Source organism: Rutilus rutilus, assembly GCF_951802725.1.
Source record: "Rutilus rutilus genome assembly, chromosome: 5".
Classification (NCBI taxonomy): domain Eukaryota; kingdom Metazoa; phylum Chordata; class Actinopteri; order Cypriniformes; family Leuciscidae; genus Rutilus; species Rutilus rutilus.
In genome coordinates, this window is record NC_140213.1 from 45547853 (window position 1) to 45565126 (window position 17274).

General features: G+C 35.0%; 2 protein-coding genes across 6 annotated transcripts; both read left to right on the forward strand.

Moving 5' to 3' along the window:
* The first annotated feature begins 2254 nt into the window (after positions 1-2254).
* On the forward strand, positions 2255-11078 carry slc33a1 (solute carrier family 33 member 1). 4 transcript variants are annotated; one of them, XM_084409913.1, is made up of 7 exons: positions 2255-2356; positions 3196-3979; positions 5419-5621; positions 6695-6879; positions 7379-7496; positions 8986-9201; positions 9274-11078. In XM_084409913.1, exons 2-7 carry the CDS (start codon positions 3238-3240, stop codon positions 9439-9441), a joined length of 1632 nt encoding a protein of 543 aa, XP_084266039.1. In that variant the 5' UTR covers positions 2255-2356; positions 3196-3237; the 3' UTR covers positions 9442-11078. The 4 variants fall into 4 exon arrangements, with proteins under 4 accessions (XP_084266039.1, XP_084266041.1, XP_084266038.1 ...); XM_084409915.1 differs by having other exon boundaries at positions 2265-2356; positions 3232-3979; XM_084409912.1 differs by having other exon boundaries at positions 2285-2514.
* Positions 11079-11208: 130 nt separating this feature from the next.
* Positions 11209-16734, forward strand: c18h3orf33 (c18h3orf33 homolog (H. sapiens)). 2 transcript variants are annotated; one of them, XM_084409875.1, is made up of 5 exons: positions 11209-11350; positions 11541-11600; positions 12695-12848; positions 14389-14552; positions 15715-16734. In XM_084409875.1, the coding sequence occupies exons 1-5, from the start codon at positions 11243-11245 to the stop codon at positions 15985-15987; spliced, it is 759 nt and encodes a 252-aa protein (XP_084266001.1). In that variant the 5' UTR covers positions 11209-11242; the 3' UTR covers positions 15988-16734. The 2 variants fall into 2 exon arrangements, with proteins under 2 accessions (XP_084266001.1, XP_084266002.1); XM_084409876.1 differs by having other exon boundaries at positions 11232-11350; positions 14392-14552; positions 15715-16370.
* Positions 16735-17274: the final 540 nt, after the last annotated feature.

Consider the following 17274-nt stretch of genomic DNA (forward strand, 5'->3'; position numbering starts at 1 on the left):
CTTTTAATATATAGATTTCGCTGATTAACAATTAAAGGAAATAGTAAGACATACACTCTCAGAGGAAAAAGGTACAAAAGCTGTACAAATGATTCACCTTTGTACTTTGCATACCAAGGTACATATTGGACCTAAATATACATAATAGAAATGTTTGAAAGGGTAAAGTCAGACAGCTTTTGCGCCATTTTATTTCTAAGAGTGTATGTACTGCATAAAGTTTTGGGTTCATGAACAAAACATAATTTTTTTAACATTCATCATGATGTTGACTTTGCACCTCTGGATAATATGACAACTAAATGTTTGCCCTGAGATTTTGATTTTAAGTAGCCTATCAAAATAATAAAATATTATTTGGCATTCGCTGCTTTGTAAGCTTTATACGAGTACATTTATGTGGTTTTGATTTGGACAAGAAAACAGAAGCAACTAAACTGGTTGCTGACATAAATGAAAAATGGCAGTGGCTGCTAATGGAGAAAGATTGAGTTAGTTAACACTCACACGTCTGGTCACATGTCTTTATTCAACATCCTCTGTCACATGCATTTAAACCCTTTACTGATTCCACGCGGCTCCACACATACAGTCATTCATTATCTCTGATCTCTTCTTTCACAGTGAAAGCATAAAACGGCTTGAAAAACTCAAACAACACATTGCTTTGTATAGGATTTTATGATTTTTATGATCGACATGTCGTATCATACAGCATATCTATATTTATACGCAGTGTTTACTTACATTATGCATATATGTGTATCATAGAAATCAAGTGCATATTTTTCTTTCAGTTGTATTTTTCCTTGTCAACTATGGCTGCCGACTCTAATCACACACTGCATCTGTGGCCTTGTGAGAATGGGACCGCTATTTCAGGCCATGGTCACATGAGTTATGACTTTAGTTTGTTCTGGTGTTTAGAAAAGTCATTACATTTTAATATGAGCCAGTAATATGTTTTGAGAAGCACCGGGTGGAAGACAGTGAATTATTTATAAATTTTTCCTCCAATATAAATCTGCAATATGACATAAAGATCTCTTTGACTATTTTACTTTTTTACTATGTATATTTTTTTTACTGTATTTCATCACATTACATTCATAAGGAATACACTGATTCCTTTAAACAACTCTGCAATAGTTTAGTATACAGTAAAGAGGTTCTTTAAATGGGTTGTGTTATTATATGAACTATTTTATTATAATACTTTGTAATATAGCCTTCCGTTTACACTACTGTTCAAAAGATTGAAAAAAAAACTTTTATTCAGGAAGGATGCATTAAATTGTCAGAAAGGAAATTAATACTGTTACAAAAGATTCCATGACCATCACAAGATGTACCACAGATTCCACAAAAATATTAATCAGTAATAACAAATACAATATAATAAAAATGTTTATTCTTGACCAAATCTGGAGAAATTGCTGCTGAAAAATTAGCTTTACCATCAGGAAAATATATTGAAAGAAAACAGCTAATTTAAATATTTCACTGATAATTCAATAATATATACACACACACGCATATGTATATATATGTATATATATATATATATATATATATATATATATATATATATATATATATATATATATATATATATATATAAGAGTTCAGATGCAAAAGCCTCTAAGTGCCATCTGAAATTGTCTTCTAGAATGAACATTTTTATCCATGCCTGTATGTTTAAGTTCAGTAATTTCACTTAAATGACAATGAAAATGACCTATTAATTGTCATTTAAGTGAAATTACTGAACTTAAATATACGAGCTTGATAAAAATGTTCATTCTAGAAGAAAATTTCAGATGGCACTTAGAGGCTTTTGCATCTGAACTCTTCATATATATACATATATTATATAAACACAAAATTGATGCGATTAATCGATTTGAAAGGCCTAATATACAGTAAATAATATGTAAATAATATGATGCATTAACCATATATTAACCAGTCACTACAGTGGCAGAAACATTCTGGAAGTTTCTTACACTGCCTTAATGAGAGGAGACATCATAATAATTTATCACGATTATACTGTAGCCTACAGAAGTAAACTATATCAACTCGCATTGTCACTTAACCACCGCAACTGTAATACTCGACAACGAGATTACTATATTACTTTATTACTTATGTGTCTGTAAAGCGTGAAAGGTGTGCATGATAGTATATTTCCCTGTGTAAATGACATGAAACCGGGCGGAACTAAAAACGGAAGCTGTAAGACACGTCAGCTGAAGCTGTCGGACACTTTTAAACTGACGCACCGCTCCGGCTTCCTCCTCAGTCCAGCAGTCAGGTGTACTTACTGCGCTTCTCTGCGTCTTGTAAACACTAGGTATATTTAATATTTGCGTGTATGTTTGTGTCTCAGTCAAGTGCTGCTCATTTGAAGTCACAGAACAGTGTGTTTTTTCCGTCATTCGTATAACATTTTGTTCATTGATTCATTAATGTCTTCTTGACTTGTCATGTGGATTGTCATCATAGTGCAAGGTAACCATGAATCAGGGTATTTTCTTCTTCTTAACCATCTCGTTCAGAGTATGTCTGGTAATCAAACTCACTTTGAATGAATATCTCGCGCGGTAATGTCTCGAATCTGATGTTATTTGTTATGTTTATTCAGCTTTACGAATCATTTATCATCATTTATGTGTTTTGATGTCAAAGATTAATGCACATGTTCCCCTTGTGTTTCAATAAGATGTAATGCTGTTTAGTTTTTTCTAGAGATCGACCGATATTGATATCTTATTACCGATACCATATTTATGTGCCCAATAACCGATATGCAGAACCGATATTTATTTATCTATTGGTTTATTTCTATTTTTGACAATTATAACGACAGCACTGATTTGAACAAACTGTTTAACACTTTTTAAATACTGTAACTTCTCCACTCCCGCCTTGCATACAAAACAAACGCACTTCTACATCAATAAATAGTGCAAAAAATATATATATATATAGTGCACTGTCACTGAAGTGTCTTTTTAAAATAAAATCTGTGCTTTAATGCCGGTCTTGCACACAATTGCCATTTATCTGTGTATCCGATATTACAAAACCGCGACCCGATTATGGGAAAAATATCGGTAAAGCCGATTATCGGTCGATCTCTAGTTTTTCACAGACACATCACTGTTTTCATTGCTCTTTTTGTACATGCAGGTGTTTTAAGGACATATTTGTATTGATGCCTGGCAGATCAAGATGGAGCTGTCTGAATATATCACACACAAGAACGGGAGGCAACGGAAGCCTGCGGTGTCCAACTCAGACATGCGTGCAAGAGAGTCCAAGCTAGAAGTGGAGGACGACGAGGAGGTTCTTCTTCAAAACTCAGACAGGGATGATGGACAAGCGATAGTGTCTAATGGGATCAATGGAGAACTGAGCAATGTTGCATTGTTGTTATTCCTGTACGTGCTTCAGGGTATTCCTTTAGGACTGGCCGGGAGCATCCCTCTCATCATGCAGAGTAAGAACGTCAGCTACAGGGACCAGGCGTATTTTAGCTTTGTGTTTTGGCCCTTCAGTCTGAAGCTGTTCTGGGCTCCTCTGGTGGACTCGCTGTACCTGAAGCGGTTCGGCAGGAGGAAGTCGTGGCTGGTTCCCACTCAGTACCTGCTGGGTCTCTTCATGCTGTACCTGTCGTTCGCGGTGGACTCGATGCTTCAGACGGACGGACAGAAGGGTCCCGATGTGATCACTCTGACTGCGGTGTTCTTCATGCTGGCGTTCCTCGCTGCCACGCAGGACATCGCTGTCGACGGCTGGGCTCTCACGATGCTGTCCCGGGAGAATGTGGGTTACGCCTCCACTTGTAACTCGGTGGGTCAGACGGCCGGATACTTCCTGGGAAACGTCCTGTTTCTGGCTCTGGAGTCTGCCGATTTCTGCAACAAGTATCTGAGGTTTGAGCCGCAGGAACAGGGCATTGTAACGCTCTCAGGTATATTCAAATCTTATATTCAAATGTTATATGCATTACTCTGTGTGTGTATGTATGTTTTGTGTGTGTGTGAATGTTTGTTTTGTGTTTTGGGATTAGTAAGATTTTAATATATCAGTGATACATAAAAATGATCAAACGTGTTACATTATATTTAATATAAATTTTTTTTTATCAAATATATATATATATATATGTTATTTTATATATATATATATATATATATATATATATTACACACACACACACACACGTTTACTTTGATATATATTTGTGTATTTAAATGTATTTATATTATAATTATATAATATAATAATAACATAACTCAAATTAAACAATAATAAATTTAAAATTAAAAATTATTTACATATCTATATATTATGCATTTATATGTATGTATAATAATATAATTATATAACAATATATTAAAATGTATTCATATTTATAATATTAAAATAGTGTTTTGGGATTAGTAAGATTTTAATATATCAGTGAGATATTAATATATTTATTTAGCAGTGATACATAAAAATTATCAAACGTGTTACATTATATTTAATATAAAAAAAGTATATTAAATATATCACAAAATGAAATGATATAAAAAAATCTATGATATAATGTTATTTTTAATATATATATATATATCACACACACACGTTTACTTTGATATATATTTGTGTATTTAAATGTATTTGTATTATAATTATATAATGTAATAACATAACTCAAATGAAACAATAATACATTTATAAAAAATAACTACATATATTTACATATCTATATATTATGCATTTATATGTATGTATAATAATATAATTATATAACAATATATTAAAATGTATTAATATTTATTAAATTAAAATAGTGTTTGGGGATTAGTAAGATTTTAATATATCAGTGAGATATTAATATTTTTATTTAGCTGTGATGCATTAAAATGATCAAACGTGACAATAAAAACATTTATCTTGTTACAAAGTATTTCTATTTTAATTCAATTCTGTTTTTTGAACTTTTAATTCATAAAAGAATCCTGAAAAAAAAAATTTCCCACTGTTTCCACAAAAATATCTTGAACTAACCCTAACCAGCATTGAAGAGGAGTAAATATTTACTGGTTTCAACATTGATAATAATTAGAAACATTTCTTGAGCATCAAATCAGAATGATTTCTGAAGGATCATGTGACTCTGAAGACTGGAGTAATGATGCTGGAAATTCAGCTTTGATCACAGTAATAAACTACATTATGCAATATATTCGAATAGAAACATTAAAAACGTGCACTTTTGAAAAGTTGTGTGATAAATATATATATATATAGTACCATATCTTTTTTTCTGTATTAAAAACTGGCCTAAATAAATGAAATCATGTGACTTGAGATGCAGGTTTACTGATACTTTGCACTTTGTTCTGTTCTGCTCCGTCTCAGACTTCTTGTTTTTCTGGGGGATCGTGTTCATGGTCTCTACCACTCTGGTCGCTATCCTGAAAAAGGAAAACGTCAGTCCCCATCATACCAAGAAGAAGCCTAAAGAGGAGACGCAGGGTGTGATGGAGACTTACAAACTTCTGCTGTCCATCATTAAAATGCCCACAGTCTTTACCTTCTGTGTTCTCCTGCTAACTGCCAAGGTAATGTTCACTGTGCTCATCTATCTTCCTGTTTCAACAGCTTTGATTGTTAGAGAGAGAGAGAGAGAGAGAGCGAGAGAGAGAGAGAGATGGATGGATGGATGGATGGATGGATGGATGGATGGATGGATGGAGAGAGAGAGAGAGAGATAGAGATAGAGAGAGAGATAGATGGATAGCTTTGATTGTTGGAGAGAGAGAGAGAGAGAGAGAGAGAGAGAGAGAGAGAGAGAGAGAGAGAGAGAGAGAGAGAGAGAGAGAGAGAGAGAGAGAGAGGGAGGGAGGGAGGGAGGGAGGGAGGGAGGGAGGGAGGGATGGATGGATGGATGGATGGATGGATGGATGGATGGCTTTGATTGTTGTAGAGATAGAGATCGAGATAGAGAGAGAGAGATAGATAGATAGATAGCTTTGATTAATGGAGAGAGAGAGAGAGAGATGGATGGATGGATGGATGGATGGATGGATGGATGATAGAGAGAGAGATGGATGATAGAGAGATAGATGGATGGATGGAGAGATAGAGAGAGAGAGATGGATAGATGGATAGTGCACATTTGAATGAAATTCCATTCCACTGGCTCATAAAAATATAATAAAAAAATACTACAAAGTGCATTAAAATATGTGACCCTGGATCACGTCACTAGTCTCGAGTCGCACGGGTATATCTGTGGCAATAGCCAACAATACATTGTAAGGGTCAAAATTATCGATTTTTCTTTTATGCCAAAAATCATTAGGATATTAAGTAAAGATCATGTTCCATGAAGATATTTTGTAAATTTCCTACCGCAAATATATACAATATTTATTTTTGTGAGTTGATGCAGCACAATCGCCAACATAAATGTAAAATTTTAAAGGAGATTTTCTCAATGTTTCGATTTTTTTGCACCCTCAGATTCCAGATTTTCAAATAGTCGTATCTCGACCAATGGAAAGCTTATTTATTCAGCTTTCAGATGATGTATAAATGATTATGTGACCATGTGACTGGTTTTGTGGTCCAGGGTCACATATAACTCTAGAAAGGGATGATCTAATTGACCCCTCTTGGTCTCTTCTGTCAGATGGGTTTCTCTGCAGCGGACGCTGTGACGGGGCTAAAGCTGGTGGAAGCCGGGGTTCCTAAAGAGCAACTGGCTCTGCTGGCAGTTCCCATGGTGCCTCTGCAGATCCTGCTGCCTCTGGTGATCAGTAAATACACCGCTGGTCCACGACCACTGGACATTTTCTACAAGGCCTTCCCATTCAGGTACTTACAATCCACACAACACTGTACAATTCAATTTATATAGCACGTTTAAAAACACCTGGTGTTGACCAAAGTGCTTTAGGAAACAAACAATAAGATAGAAAACACAGAAAACAGTAATAAAGAACAATAAAATGGAAAACCTATGAGGTAAAATATTTTTAAAATAATGATAATTAAAGGAACACGCCGACTTTTTGGGACTTTATCTTATTCACCGTATCCCCCAGAGTTAGATAAGTCCACACATACCCTTCTCATCTCCATGCGTGCCGTAACTCTGTCTGACGCACCCACCGCTAACCTAGCTTAGCACAAAGACTGGAGGTAAATGGCTCCAGCTAGCATACTGCTCCCAATAAGTGACAAAATAACACCAACATTTTCCTATTTACATGTTGTGATTTGTATAGTCACAGCGTGTACAAATAACAAGGTCACATGAGACACAGCCATCTTCTAACCGTATACGTAAACGTGTGGCTTGTGTTCCTCGAAGGCTGCTGATTGGTCTAGAATACGCCCTGCTGGTCTGGTGGACCCCGAGTGTTCGGCAGGATCAGGGATTTCCGCTGTATTATTATGCCGTTGTGTTGCTGAGCTACGCAGCGCATCAGGTTAGTTCATATGCATTTAATTGAATCAACATTTGTTAACAAACATGTATGCATGACTTCAATAAGCTCATTCTTTCTGCCTTAAATTATTACATTGTTTAAATTAATAAATTTTTTGCTAACTGTGATTTTTGTATATGTACATTTCTGAAATACTTTGCTTTGCTTTGAAATTGTGTATTGTGAAAAGCGCTATACAAATAAATGTGAATTGAATTAATGACTTTTATAATAAATAATAATTTATTCTATAAAGATTATATATATATATATATATATATATATATATATATATATATATATATATATATATATATATATATATATATATATATATAAATAAAATAATAATGAGAAAACCTATAATATAAGTGTCATTTTTAATGTGCACAAAATATCAAGAAAAATCACACACATTTGTATCTATATATTTATGCATTTAAAATTAATTTATATTTATAATAATGTAATGGTAACGTAATATGTAATATGTAATATATATATATATATATATATATATATACAGTGCAATGCATAAGTGAATATTTATGGGAATTTAACATAGGGGTGTACTCACTTATGCACCATGTATTTTAAGGAAGAACATTTATTTATTTATGATACATTATTCATTCACAAAGAAAAGTGGTGTCCTTAAAGGTTGGATTTTTCCTAATTTTTTTAATTAAGGTATTAAGTTCAATTTCCAAAATATGATTTTTTATTCCTCTTTTTAGTCAACTTTAGCATGGGTGTATTCACTTATGCATAGCACTGTATATAAACACACACATATATATCACAAAATGAAATAATAGAGAAAACCTATGTTATTTTTAATATATATAAATATATATAACAATATATCAAAAGTAAATCGCACACACACACACACGTTTACTTGAATATATATTTGTGTTTTTAAATGTATTTATATTATAATTATATAACATAGCTCAAATGAAACAATAATAAATATATACAAAATAATAAATACATATATATTTACATATCTATATATTATGCATTTATATTTATGTATAATAATATAATTATATAACAATACATTAAAACTTATTAATATTTATAATAATTATATAACAGTAACAATTCACAAATTAAATATTTATATATATATATATATATATATATATATATATATATATTTATTTATTTATTTATTTATTTATTTATTTATTTATAATAATAATAATGTTACAAAATGAAATAATAAAGAGAAAACCTGTAATATAATGTTTTTTTTAATGTGTAAATGTTAAATAAAAAAATATATCAAGATAAATCACAAACATTTATTTACATATATTTGACTATATAATTCTATATTAGTATACATAAAAATATAAGTAAATGCATAAATATATAGGTATGTAATTACCATTTCATGATGTAATATTATTTAAGTGATTAATTGACTGTTTAGAATGAAATGGGGTTGTATTCATTACAGAGTGTCTTTCTCCACTAGGTGGCGCTGTACAGCATGTATGTGGCCTGCATGGCCTTTCATGCCAAGGTCAGTGACCCAGTGATAGGCGGCACCTACATGACCCTTCTGAACACTGTGACTAATCTAGGAGGGAACTGGCCCTCCACTCTCGCTCTATGGCTGGTTGACCCGCTGACCTTTAAGGAGTGTCAGGGAGCGCCGGGTCAGACGTGCGGATCGGCTGAAGAAGCAGGGGTCGGTATCTTTCTATTTCCAGGTGTTAGCTATTTAATAGCACTTTTTAACCCTCTCTTATCTTGTCTTCAGCTCTGTGTCCGAGAGGGCGGCGCGTGTGTGACGACATTGGACGGTTACTATGTGGAGTCTGTGGTGTGTGTCCTGATCGGTGTCTGCTGGTGGATCTTCTTCGGAAAGAAAATGAAGCGGTTGCAGGAAGAAAGTCCCTCTGCGTGGCATTGCAGGGTTGTCAAATAACCGTCCCGACCGGACTCCGTCATGCCCTGGCCTCTCTCGTTTCCTCTCAGAGCGACTGCTTATTTTTGTCACACTACAGCAGGCCTGTAGACCGGCTTTACACTCTTTGAGGACTGAAATAGATGAACATACTGTACTATTAAATTATTAGCTGCATATGCATTCCATTATGCACAAAAACCAGTTTTAATTTCAAATTTAAGATGTAGAGATGCATAACAGATACACGATACATGACAGTAACAGCATGACATTCACTGCTCGGTTGCCTATTTAATCAAGCATTTGTCTCACAAATACTTGAGGTCCTGTGCCTTGTGCATTTCTGTTTTTAGTATGATGCAGGTTTTTTTCAACACCAACAACAGAAAAACTTGTGCTCTGATATCATACATGAATGTTGAAGCAGTTGCTACATGCACATTTCAGCTTTTTGTGGGTTTTTTTCTCCAAAAGAATTGACTCTAATTGAGCACTTCAGGTGAAATGTTAATATTTTTTCACCCAATTGATAATGTTACTGGTTGTAGTCCTACTGAAACTGGTTACAGAGATGGAAATGTTTATGTGAAGTTAACTGTGTTCTGTTATGTTTATAAATCATTGACTTTAGCAAGGCCAGGAAAAAAAAAATCTCATCTCTCACACTCGGGTTTTTTTTTTTTTTTTGGTCCTTTTCAGTGTATTTTTATGGCCAGTCCTTTTAAAGTTTCAGTTTAAAAGTCTGTGACTGAACTTTCTGTTTATGAAGCCAGCTGTGTCTTTTGGGACCACAATTTTTGTTAGCTCTGACAAAATCCATGGCAACAAAATTAATCATGCGATTTTTCTATAAATTATTTAGGTAAATTATGTTTACACGACAACGATGCACTAAAAACGGGGAAATATTTCCTTCGAGTTTTTGACGTACAGACGACAGCATTATCAAAATCTCGCGGAACGAGACGCATGCACTTATAAGCATGCGCGTGATGTCATATTTACCACAGATTTAAGTTTTTGTAGTTTACTTAATTACTTAATCGTGTTTAAAATCTTGCACTTTGAAACCCGTTTTCAAAAGTTTGCGTCTTAGGGCCCCCAAAAAGCCGTTGTCGTGTAAATGAACGTTAAAGTTTCCAGTTTTTAGTTGATTTTAGTTCGATATTTCAGCAGTGAAGCAGAAATCATGGAATAAAATCTGTCATTGATTGACGTGGATATTTATACAATCATCAGCACTTTAATTACAAGTTGCTTCTTGATGACTTGGGGAAATTTATGAATCCAAAAATTACAATTCTGTCATTATTCACTCATCTTCATGCTTTCCCCCCCAAACCTGACTAGTGTCCCATGGAAATAGAAAGTCAAAAGTTTGAAACAACATGGGCTGAATGACAAAATGTTAATTTTTGAGTAAAGTATCCCTTTAAAACACTGTACTGTACCGATAAACATTTTCTTTATTTTTGTAACGCTCATCAAATATCCTCTTTCATTTGTGTAAGGTCATATAATGAGGAGAGAGGGTAGTTGCAGTGATTTTGGACTGTTGTAAATACTTGTAAACTGTTTCAAGGGTCGTTTTTATCAACATTCCCAAAGTATGTAAAAAAAAAAAAATACAATACAATACAATAAAGGCATTTCTTAAATACAAACAAATAAAATGAAGATTTGGTCCAGTTATTTTAATCTTTTCATACAAATGTTCTGTATGTGTGTGAAATAAAAACGCTTTTGTCTATTTTGGCCTAGCTGCTACCCTTTAACAGTGGGCGGGGCTTTGTTTTGTAGTTCTTCCTCTATAAACAACATGCCGTCAGGTTCAGAGACTGCAGACGCAAACGAGGATGATAAACCCTCCAAAAATGTCATTGCTCATATATCACAGTTTGCTGACGATAACTTGACTATTATCCGGGTAAGTAGCATATATGACATCAATAAATGCCATCTGATTTCATTTTAATAGTGCAGATATGACTGCCCAAGTATCGAGATACTGAGTTTGAGAACCACACGCTAATATATGCAAGCTGCTAATGGAGGACACAATGTTATATTGTTTAATGTTGTGACTTGCATATATTTAATGGCGTGTTCCCCAACAGAACATCAGCACATGTCTTGGCATCGCGGGTCTTCTCATCATAGCGAGGAGCATCAGGCTGGTAAGTGCACAAACAGCGCTTTTCCTTCACGCTGATGCCAATGGTCTCTGTGTGCTCGAGTATACTGTATTAAGTGCACTAATGCTTTCTGGTTTTGTGTTTGAATTATTTGAACAGCTGGTATTATCTGTAAACAAAAACATAGTAGCCACGCCCCAAACTCACGCTATTGGTTGAGGTTGGCAGAGCGTCGACTCCCGTTGTACTGATTGGCTAACACGCGTGGAACCTTTTCACAGACTTGTGATATATATAATAGTTATTATCGTTATTTATTTTAAAATATGTACATTTATAACACTACACTTTCTGCTGTCTGGCATACGACTCTCACAGACAGAAGTTTTATATGTCGTGACCAGGCTTGCCAAGTCTGCAGTTTTTCACAACACTATGATTTGAAGCAACAACAACAACAAAAAAGATTATGAAAATCAGATAAAAAGACAAGATTGTGTACTTGACTTTAGTGAGGAAAAGAACTAAAATCCCATGAATTTGTGAACAGCATAAAACAATTACGTGCATATATGCAATGCACACATTTCAAGTCCCCCTGTAGTCAATAATTGTATCCCTAAAACTAATCTTTGATCACCAAAATAATGTTTTTTCCTTAAAGAAAAAAAACTTAATGGCTTAAAATATCTTAAATGTAACTCGACACCCTTGCCTCATTTAGTATACGCGGTTCTATGAATATGCAAATGAGCCCCGCCTCCACTCACTCGCTCAGCTCAGAGATCCACTCGTTGACGATCAAACGTTGATCTGATTGGTTACAAGGTAGTTTGTGACGTCAGAAACACCAGTGATTTCAAAGCGTGTTTTTGAGTCTGTCTTTGGTTCAGTTTTAAGGAGAAAATATTTATGAATTTGCACATGGTTTGTCTTAAAGCATATTAAAAACACCACATAGTCATATAAACAACATTAAAAGCTGGATTTTCACCACAGGGGGACTTTTAAATAGTTGTTAATGGGGAAAACATGCCATCTGTCAGTGTGATGATGTAGTTATGGCATCAAACCAGCAGAGGCTCCCGATGCCCTGGAATGATATCCATGTTTTATTTTCCGTGTGTGTTCTGCAGATTACAAAATTCGGCTCTGCCACTGATATTCCAGCTCGGTTCATTGAGAGAAACATCAGCATCCGAGGAAGACTGAGAAATATCACAGAGAACGGGCTTGAAGTCGAACACCTCCCAATTTATGTCCCTTTGCTCAGTCGTCTGCTCACTAAACGTAAGGACACACATGACCCCCTCACACACTTTAATTAAATGTTTTATCAGTAGGCCTGCACATTTATTGTACAGCTGTCACGGGGACCACCGCGTTCATCTGAACAGCTGCTCTCAATTATGACTCAATCTTTAAAAGCACATTTCTCTTAGAAACAGTCTTCATAATTGTGTGTCTCCTGCTGTGTCGGAAAATGTAGAGAAGTTTTTGTCTGTTGCAGTGCTTGTAGAAGTTGGATCAAAGCCCATTTAACTTATTAGTCTTTTAACTCCAGTCAGTGAAGCATGAACGATTCTTCTCTCCCGTCGTCCTGATGTTTCACTCCACATCTTGCAAAATGCAGATTCATTTTGTTTCAGGACTGAATCAAATTGCTGCTGGGTTATTAACATTTGCACATTTACAGGATCATATTTCAGTCTTTGCGAAGTAAACCAGTTAGTGAAGGGAGGCAGTCAGTGTAATTCAGTTATGCACCAGCCCTGCCTTCAAAATGAGTTTACATGTGATCTAAATGTGCCTTTTCTAACACTACACTAGTTGGATAAGGGGATTATATCTGTCAATGTCACTGTGATTCACAGATGGCCGTGTTAAGCTTGACCTCGTGGTGCTTGTAGCATATGGACGTGTCTAGCTTTCTCCTGTATACCTCAGAGACTGATACTCATATCAGGAAAGCATCATAGTGTTCTTGCTCACATAACGGTCCCCTCAGACCTCAGAGCCTTTCCTTAAAGTCCCCCTGTAGTCAATTATTGTATCCCTTAAAACTCATCTTTGATCACTGAAATTACATATTTAAACATTTTTTCCTTGAAAAAATATCGTCATGCCTTAAAATATCTTGAATGTAACTCGACACTCTTGCCTCATTTAGTATGCGGCTTCTATGAATATGCAAATGAGCCCCGCCTCCACTCACTCACTCAGCTCAGAGATCCACTGGTTGACGATCACACGTTGATCTGATTGGTTACAAGGTAGTTTCAGTGATTTCAAAGCGTGTTTTTGAGACTGTCTTTGGTTCACTGCAGTTTTAAGGAGAAAATACTCAGCGATGGTGTCGACTTATGAATTTGCACATGGTTTGTCTTAAAGCACATTAAAAACACCACATAGACACATAAACAACATTAAAAGCTTGATTTTCAACCACAGGGGGACTTTAATAATTTTGAGGAATACTGAATCTGTTTTTGTGTAAGTGAGATGAGTAAATACATGCTCGTATTTAGTCGAGATCTTCAATAACCATCATGTTCACACACAACGCCGATTTATCTCAAAATGGGGACAGGAGAGCTGTCAGTCAATAAAGGTGAAAACAAAGTTACTTATTTAAACAAGTAACTCATATATTTTGTTGTAAATTTAAAAGTGATGCATTACTTTACTACTGTAGTTACTTGATTTTCACCACAGAGGGACTTTAAATCCTTTAGAGGGCTCACTGCTTTATAGAGGCTCCGTAAACTATGTTCCCATCGGAAAAGCACTTTAAAATACTCTTGTTGACTGAGTGGACTCCTGACTTCAGCAGGTCAACCCGTGAGCGTCCTGGACATCCGTCTGGCCGGAGTGGAGATGACCTCGGAAGGGCACGACTGGATCGCTCAACAGCTGAAGCCAGCAGAGACGCTGTGGCTCCGGCTGATCGCTCGGCAGAACCAGAGCCTGCACTGCCTAGTGTCAGTTAACAGGGTGAGTGAGAGTTACCAGATTAGCACACAGTCAGATGCCACCAGGAAAGTTCTTAGCTTGACAAACGAGAGGCTTTAATGCCTAGGAAAAACAGAGCAGTGGTTATTAGTCTTTTTGACCGCAAGGCCCAGTTGTACACAACAATATTTAATGATTTTTAGAAACTATATCGTTATAGTTATTATCCTTGGTGTGAACGGGCCTTTAGAAAGTGAATTAAAATAGGACTTTCTACTTGACTCAAAAATATTTATCCATTCTTTTCATTAAAATAAAAAACTAAATTGGTCATTTTTGACCACCACACAAGGAGCGAGGATCCTCGCTCCTTGTGTGGTGGTCAAAAATGACCAATTTTGTTTTTTATTTTAATGAAAAGAATGTTTACTATACTATATTTTATTTCAATTATGTGTTTATTTAATATTTTGTATTTTTAGGGGATTTTATGGTACTAAGTTATATTTATGCTGTGGTTATAAATAATCCAGATATTACCTGTTAACCACTTTTTCAAAGACTTAAGATTTTTTTAAAGAAGACACTTGGCAGATTATTGCCAAGTAAAAAAAAAAAGGTTATGAAAAATGTTATGTTTGTTATGAAAAATGCACAAAAACACTATTTTTAATATAAAAGATATATATATATATATATTCATTGTAAAATATATATTTTCCAAAGCGTTCTTAATTTGAGGTTGATATCTAAAAAAATTAGCTTTCAGTAAGATTTTGTTTGGGCGCAGTACCAAACGTTTCCTCTAGGAAATTCATTTTTGACCACGAGGAGCACAAGTGTTACTATTATTATTTTTTTCATGACCATTTAACCTTTTCTAATCATGTCCATTGTGTGTGTGTGTGTGTGTGTGTTCACATAGAAAGTGCCAAAACCTTTACCACGTTTCATCCATTCCAATGAAGTAAAAAATTCTACAAAACCAAAACATTTAAATTTTGTCAAAAATGAAGTTAAAGGGTCAAAAAGAGTTAATGGGTTAAAAATCTAGTAATAAAAAACATGGGAAAATGAATGAAAACTAAATGTGGGGAACCTTAACAATAAAGGAAATGTGAATAAATTATTGTATAAATGATTAAATATATAATCTAAACGTTACATTTGTGATGTTATTAGTCATCCTGTGCTTTCCTTCCAGGGCTCACTCTTTAACACGTGTGTGAATGAGGAACTTCTGAGGCTTGGTTTGGCGAGGACTTCTCCTCTTGAGGGTCTGGATCCTCACTCCCGGGTCTCCTGGAGTCTCTACAAGCGCTTGATGAGGGCCGAGAGGAAAGCGGAGAAGAAAGGGAAAGGCCTGTGGAAGGAAGACAGCCGCTGGGAGAGAGTTTCTGATGTCTTGAGGAACAGCATGCTGCTCGTCTCAGTTCAGAAACTCTTCAAATGGACATCACGTGCTAAAGAGAAGTGAAATATTCAAGGTTATGCATCATGCGAGGATGTTTGATTTGAAGTATTTTATACAATATTTATCCTAAGGGAAGCAGCACAATTAAACGTTCATGTGAGAAATGTCCGTGTGTTTTCCTGCTTGTGATTACTTTGACCTGTGTTTCTTCACACATGTCCTTATTTACCCAACATGAAGACTCTTAACTCCATCCGTGATGTTTGCGGTGTTGAATAATCCATCACATTATTCATGCTGTAGCGTTGTACCCCGTCATAATATTCCTGACAACCGGAAAGCCTTTGTACTCTTCCCTCCTCCCATAAATCCCTATCCCACAGACATCTCGGGTTTTCTGTTTCCCTGGGGAGTTGGGGGAGTGCTTTGTCACGATGACATGGCAGTGGGGGTCTACGGATGAGACAATGAGGAGGAGGAGGGATCCCCATTACTATAGAAACACGAGGGGTTCGTCCTCCTCAGGGTCCTAAAGGCCTTCACACTCGGACCAGAAGGCTAGAAGAGGAACATAAGGTGCTTGAGTTGTGTCCAGTTTGGGGGTGTTTCGCTGCACTGACACTATTAGATAAGAACCAAATCTGAGCTGAATAATGACACTGACTTTGCAACATTGAGCTGAATAATGACACCATTGTCTTCTGTACAGCTGCTTATAGCTGAAAGGATTCATATTTAATGAACTTTGCAACAGCGACACTGTTATTGAACTGAATTAAAAGCAATATTGAGCCGAATAATGACATTTATCTTGTGTAGAGCTGAAATCCAATTTCATTAATAATTGATGAATTTTACAACTTTAACACTGTTATTTTCCTCTTTATTAATGTGAAGCTGCTTTGAAACAATCTATTGTAAAAAGTGATATATATATTATATATATATGCTTTATTAGTGTTGTCATATCACTTAATTGCATCTAACATAAAAGTTTGTTTATATAATGTGTGTGCATTTCTTTGTGTTTATGTATATACATGTACACATATGTATACGTGTGTGTGTGTGTGGGTGTGTGTATTTATATATATGTATATGTTGGACGTGATAAATCACAATTAATCGATATATATATATATATATATATATATATATATATATATATATATATATATATATATGAATAAAAGATATTTCAAGCTTAAACATTATATTCAAGATGCCAACTTGATTTTTATAGTGAATATATAAGTTCTGCATGTACCAATTAAATTAGTTAGTGTCCTTATGTTGTATTACTGTTGTCTCTAAGTGATTCCTGGTGGTTTCATTTTCTCTTCCAAATGA

What these genes read in the sequence shown, in the direction of transcription:
- slc33a1 (XM_084409913.1), top strand. Translation starts at nt 3,238, where the DNA reads ATGGAGCTGTCTGAATATATCACACACAAGAACGGGAGGCAACGGAAG. An exon ending in TGAGCTACGCAGCGCATCAG is followed by an intron (nt 7,497 to 8,985) that starts GTTAGTTCATAT and finishes TTTCTCCACTAG; the next exon opens with GTGGCGCTGTACAGCATGTA. An exon ending in GATCGGCTGAAGAAGCAGGG is followed by an intron (nt 9,202 to 9,273) that starts GTCGGTATCTTT and finishes TCTTGTCTTCAG; the next exon opens with CTCTGTGTCCGAGAGGGCGG.
- c18h3orf33 (XM_084409875.1), top strand. Translation starts at nt 11,243, where the DNA reads ATGCCGTCAGGTTCAGAGACTGCAGACGCAAACGAGGATGATAAACCC. An exon ending in TAGCGAGGAGCATCAGGCTG is followed by an intron (nt 11,601 to 12,694) that starts GTAAGTGCACAA and finishes TGTGTTCTGCAG; the next exon opens with ATTACAAAATTCGGCTCTGC. An exon ending in GCCTAGTGTCAGTTAACAGG is followed by an intron (nt 14,553 to 15,714) that starts GTGAGTGAGAGT and finishes CTTTCCTTCCAG; the next exon opens with GGCTCACTCTTTAACACGTG.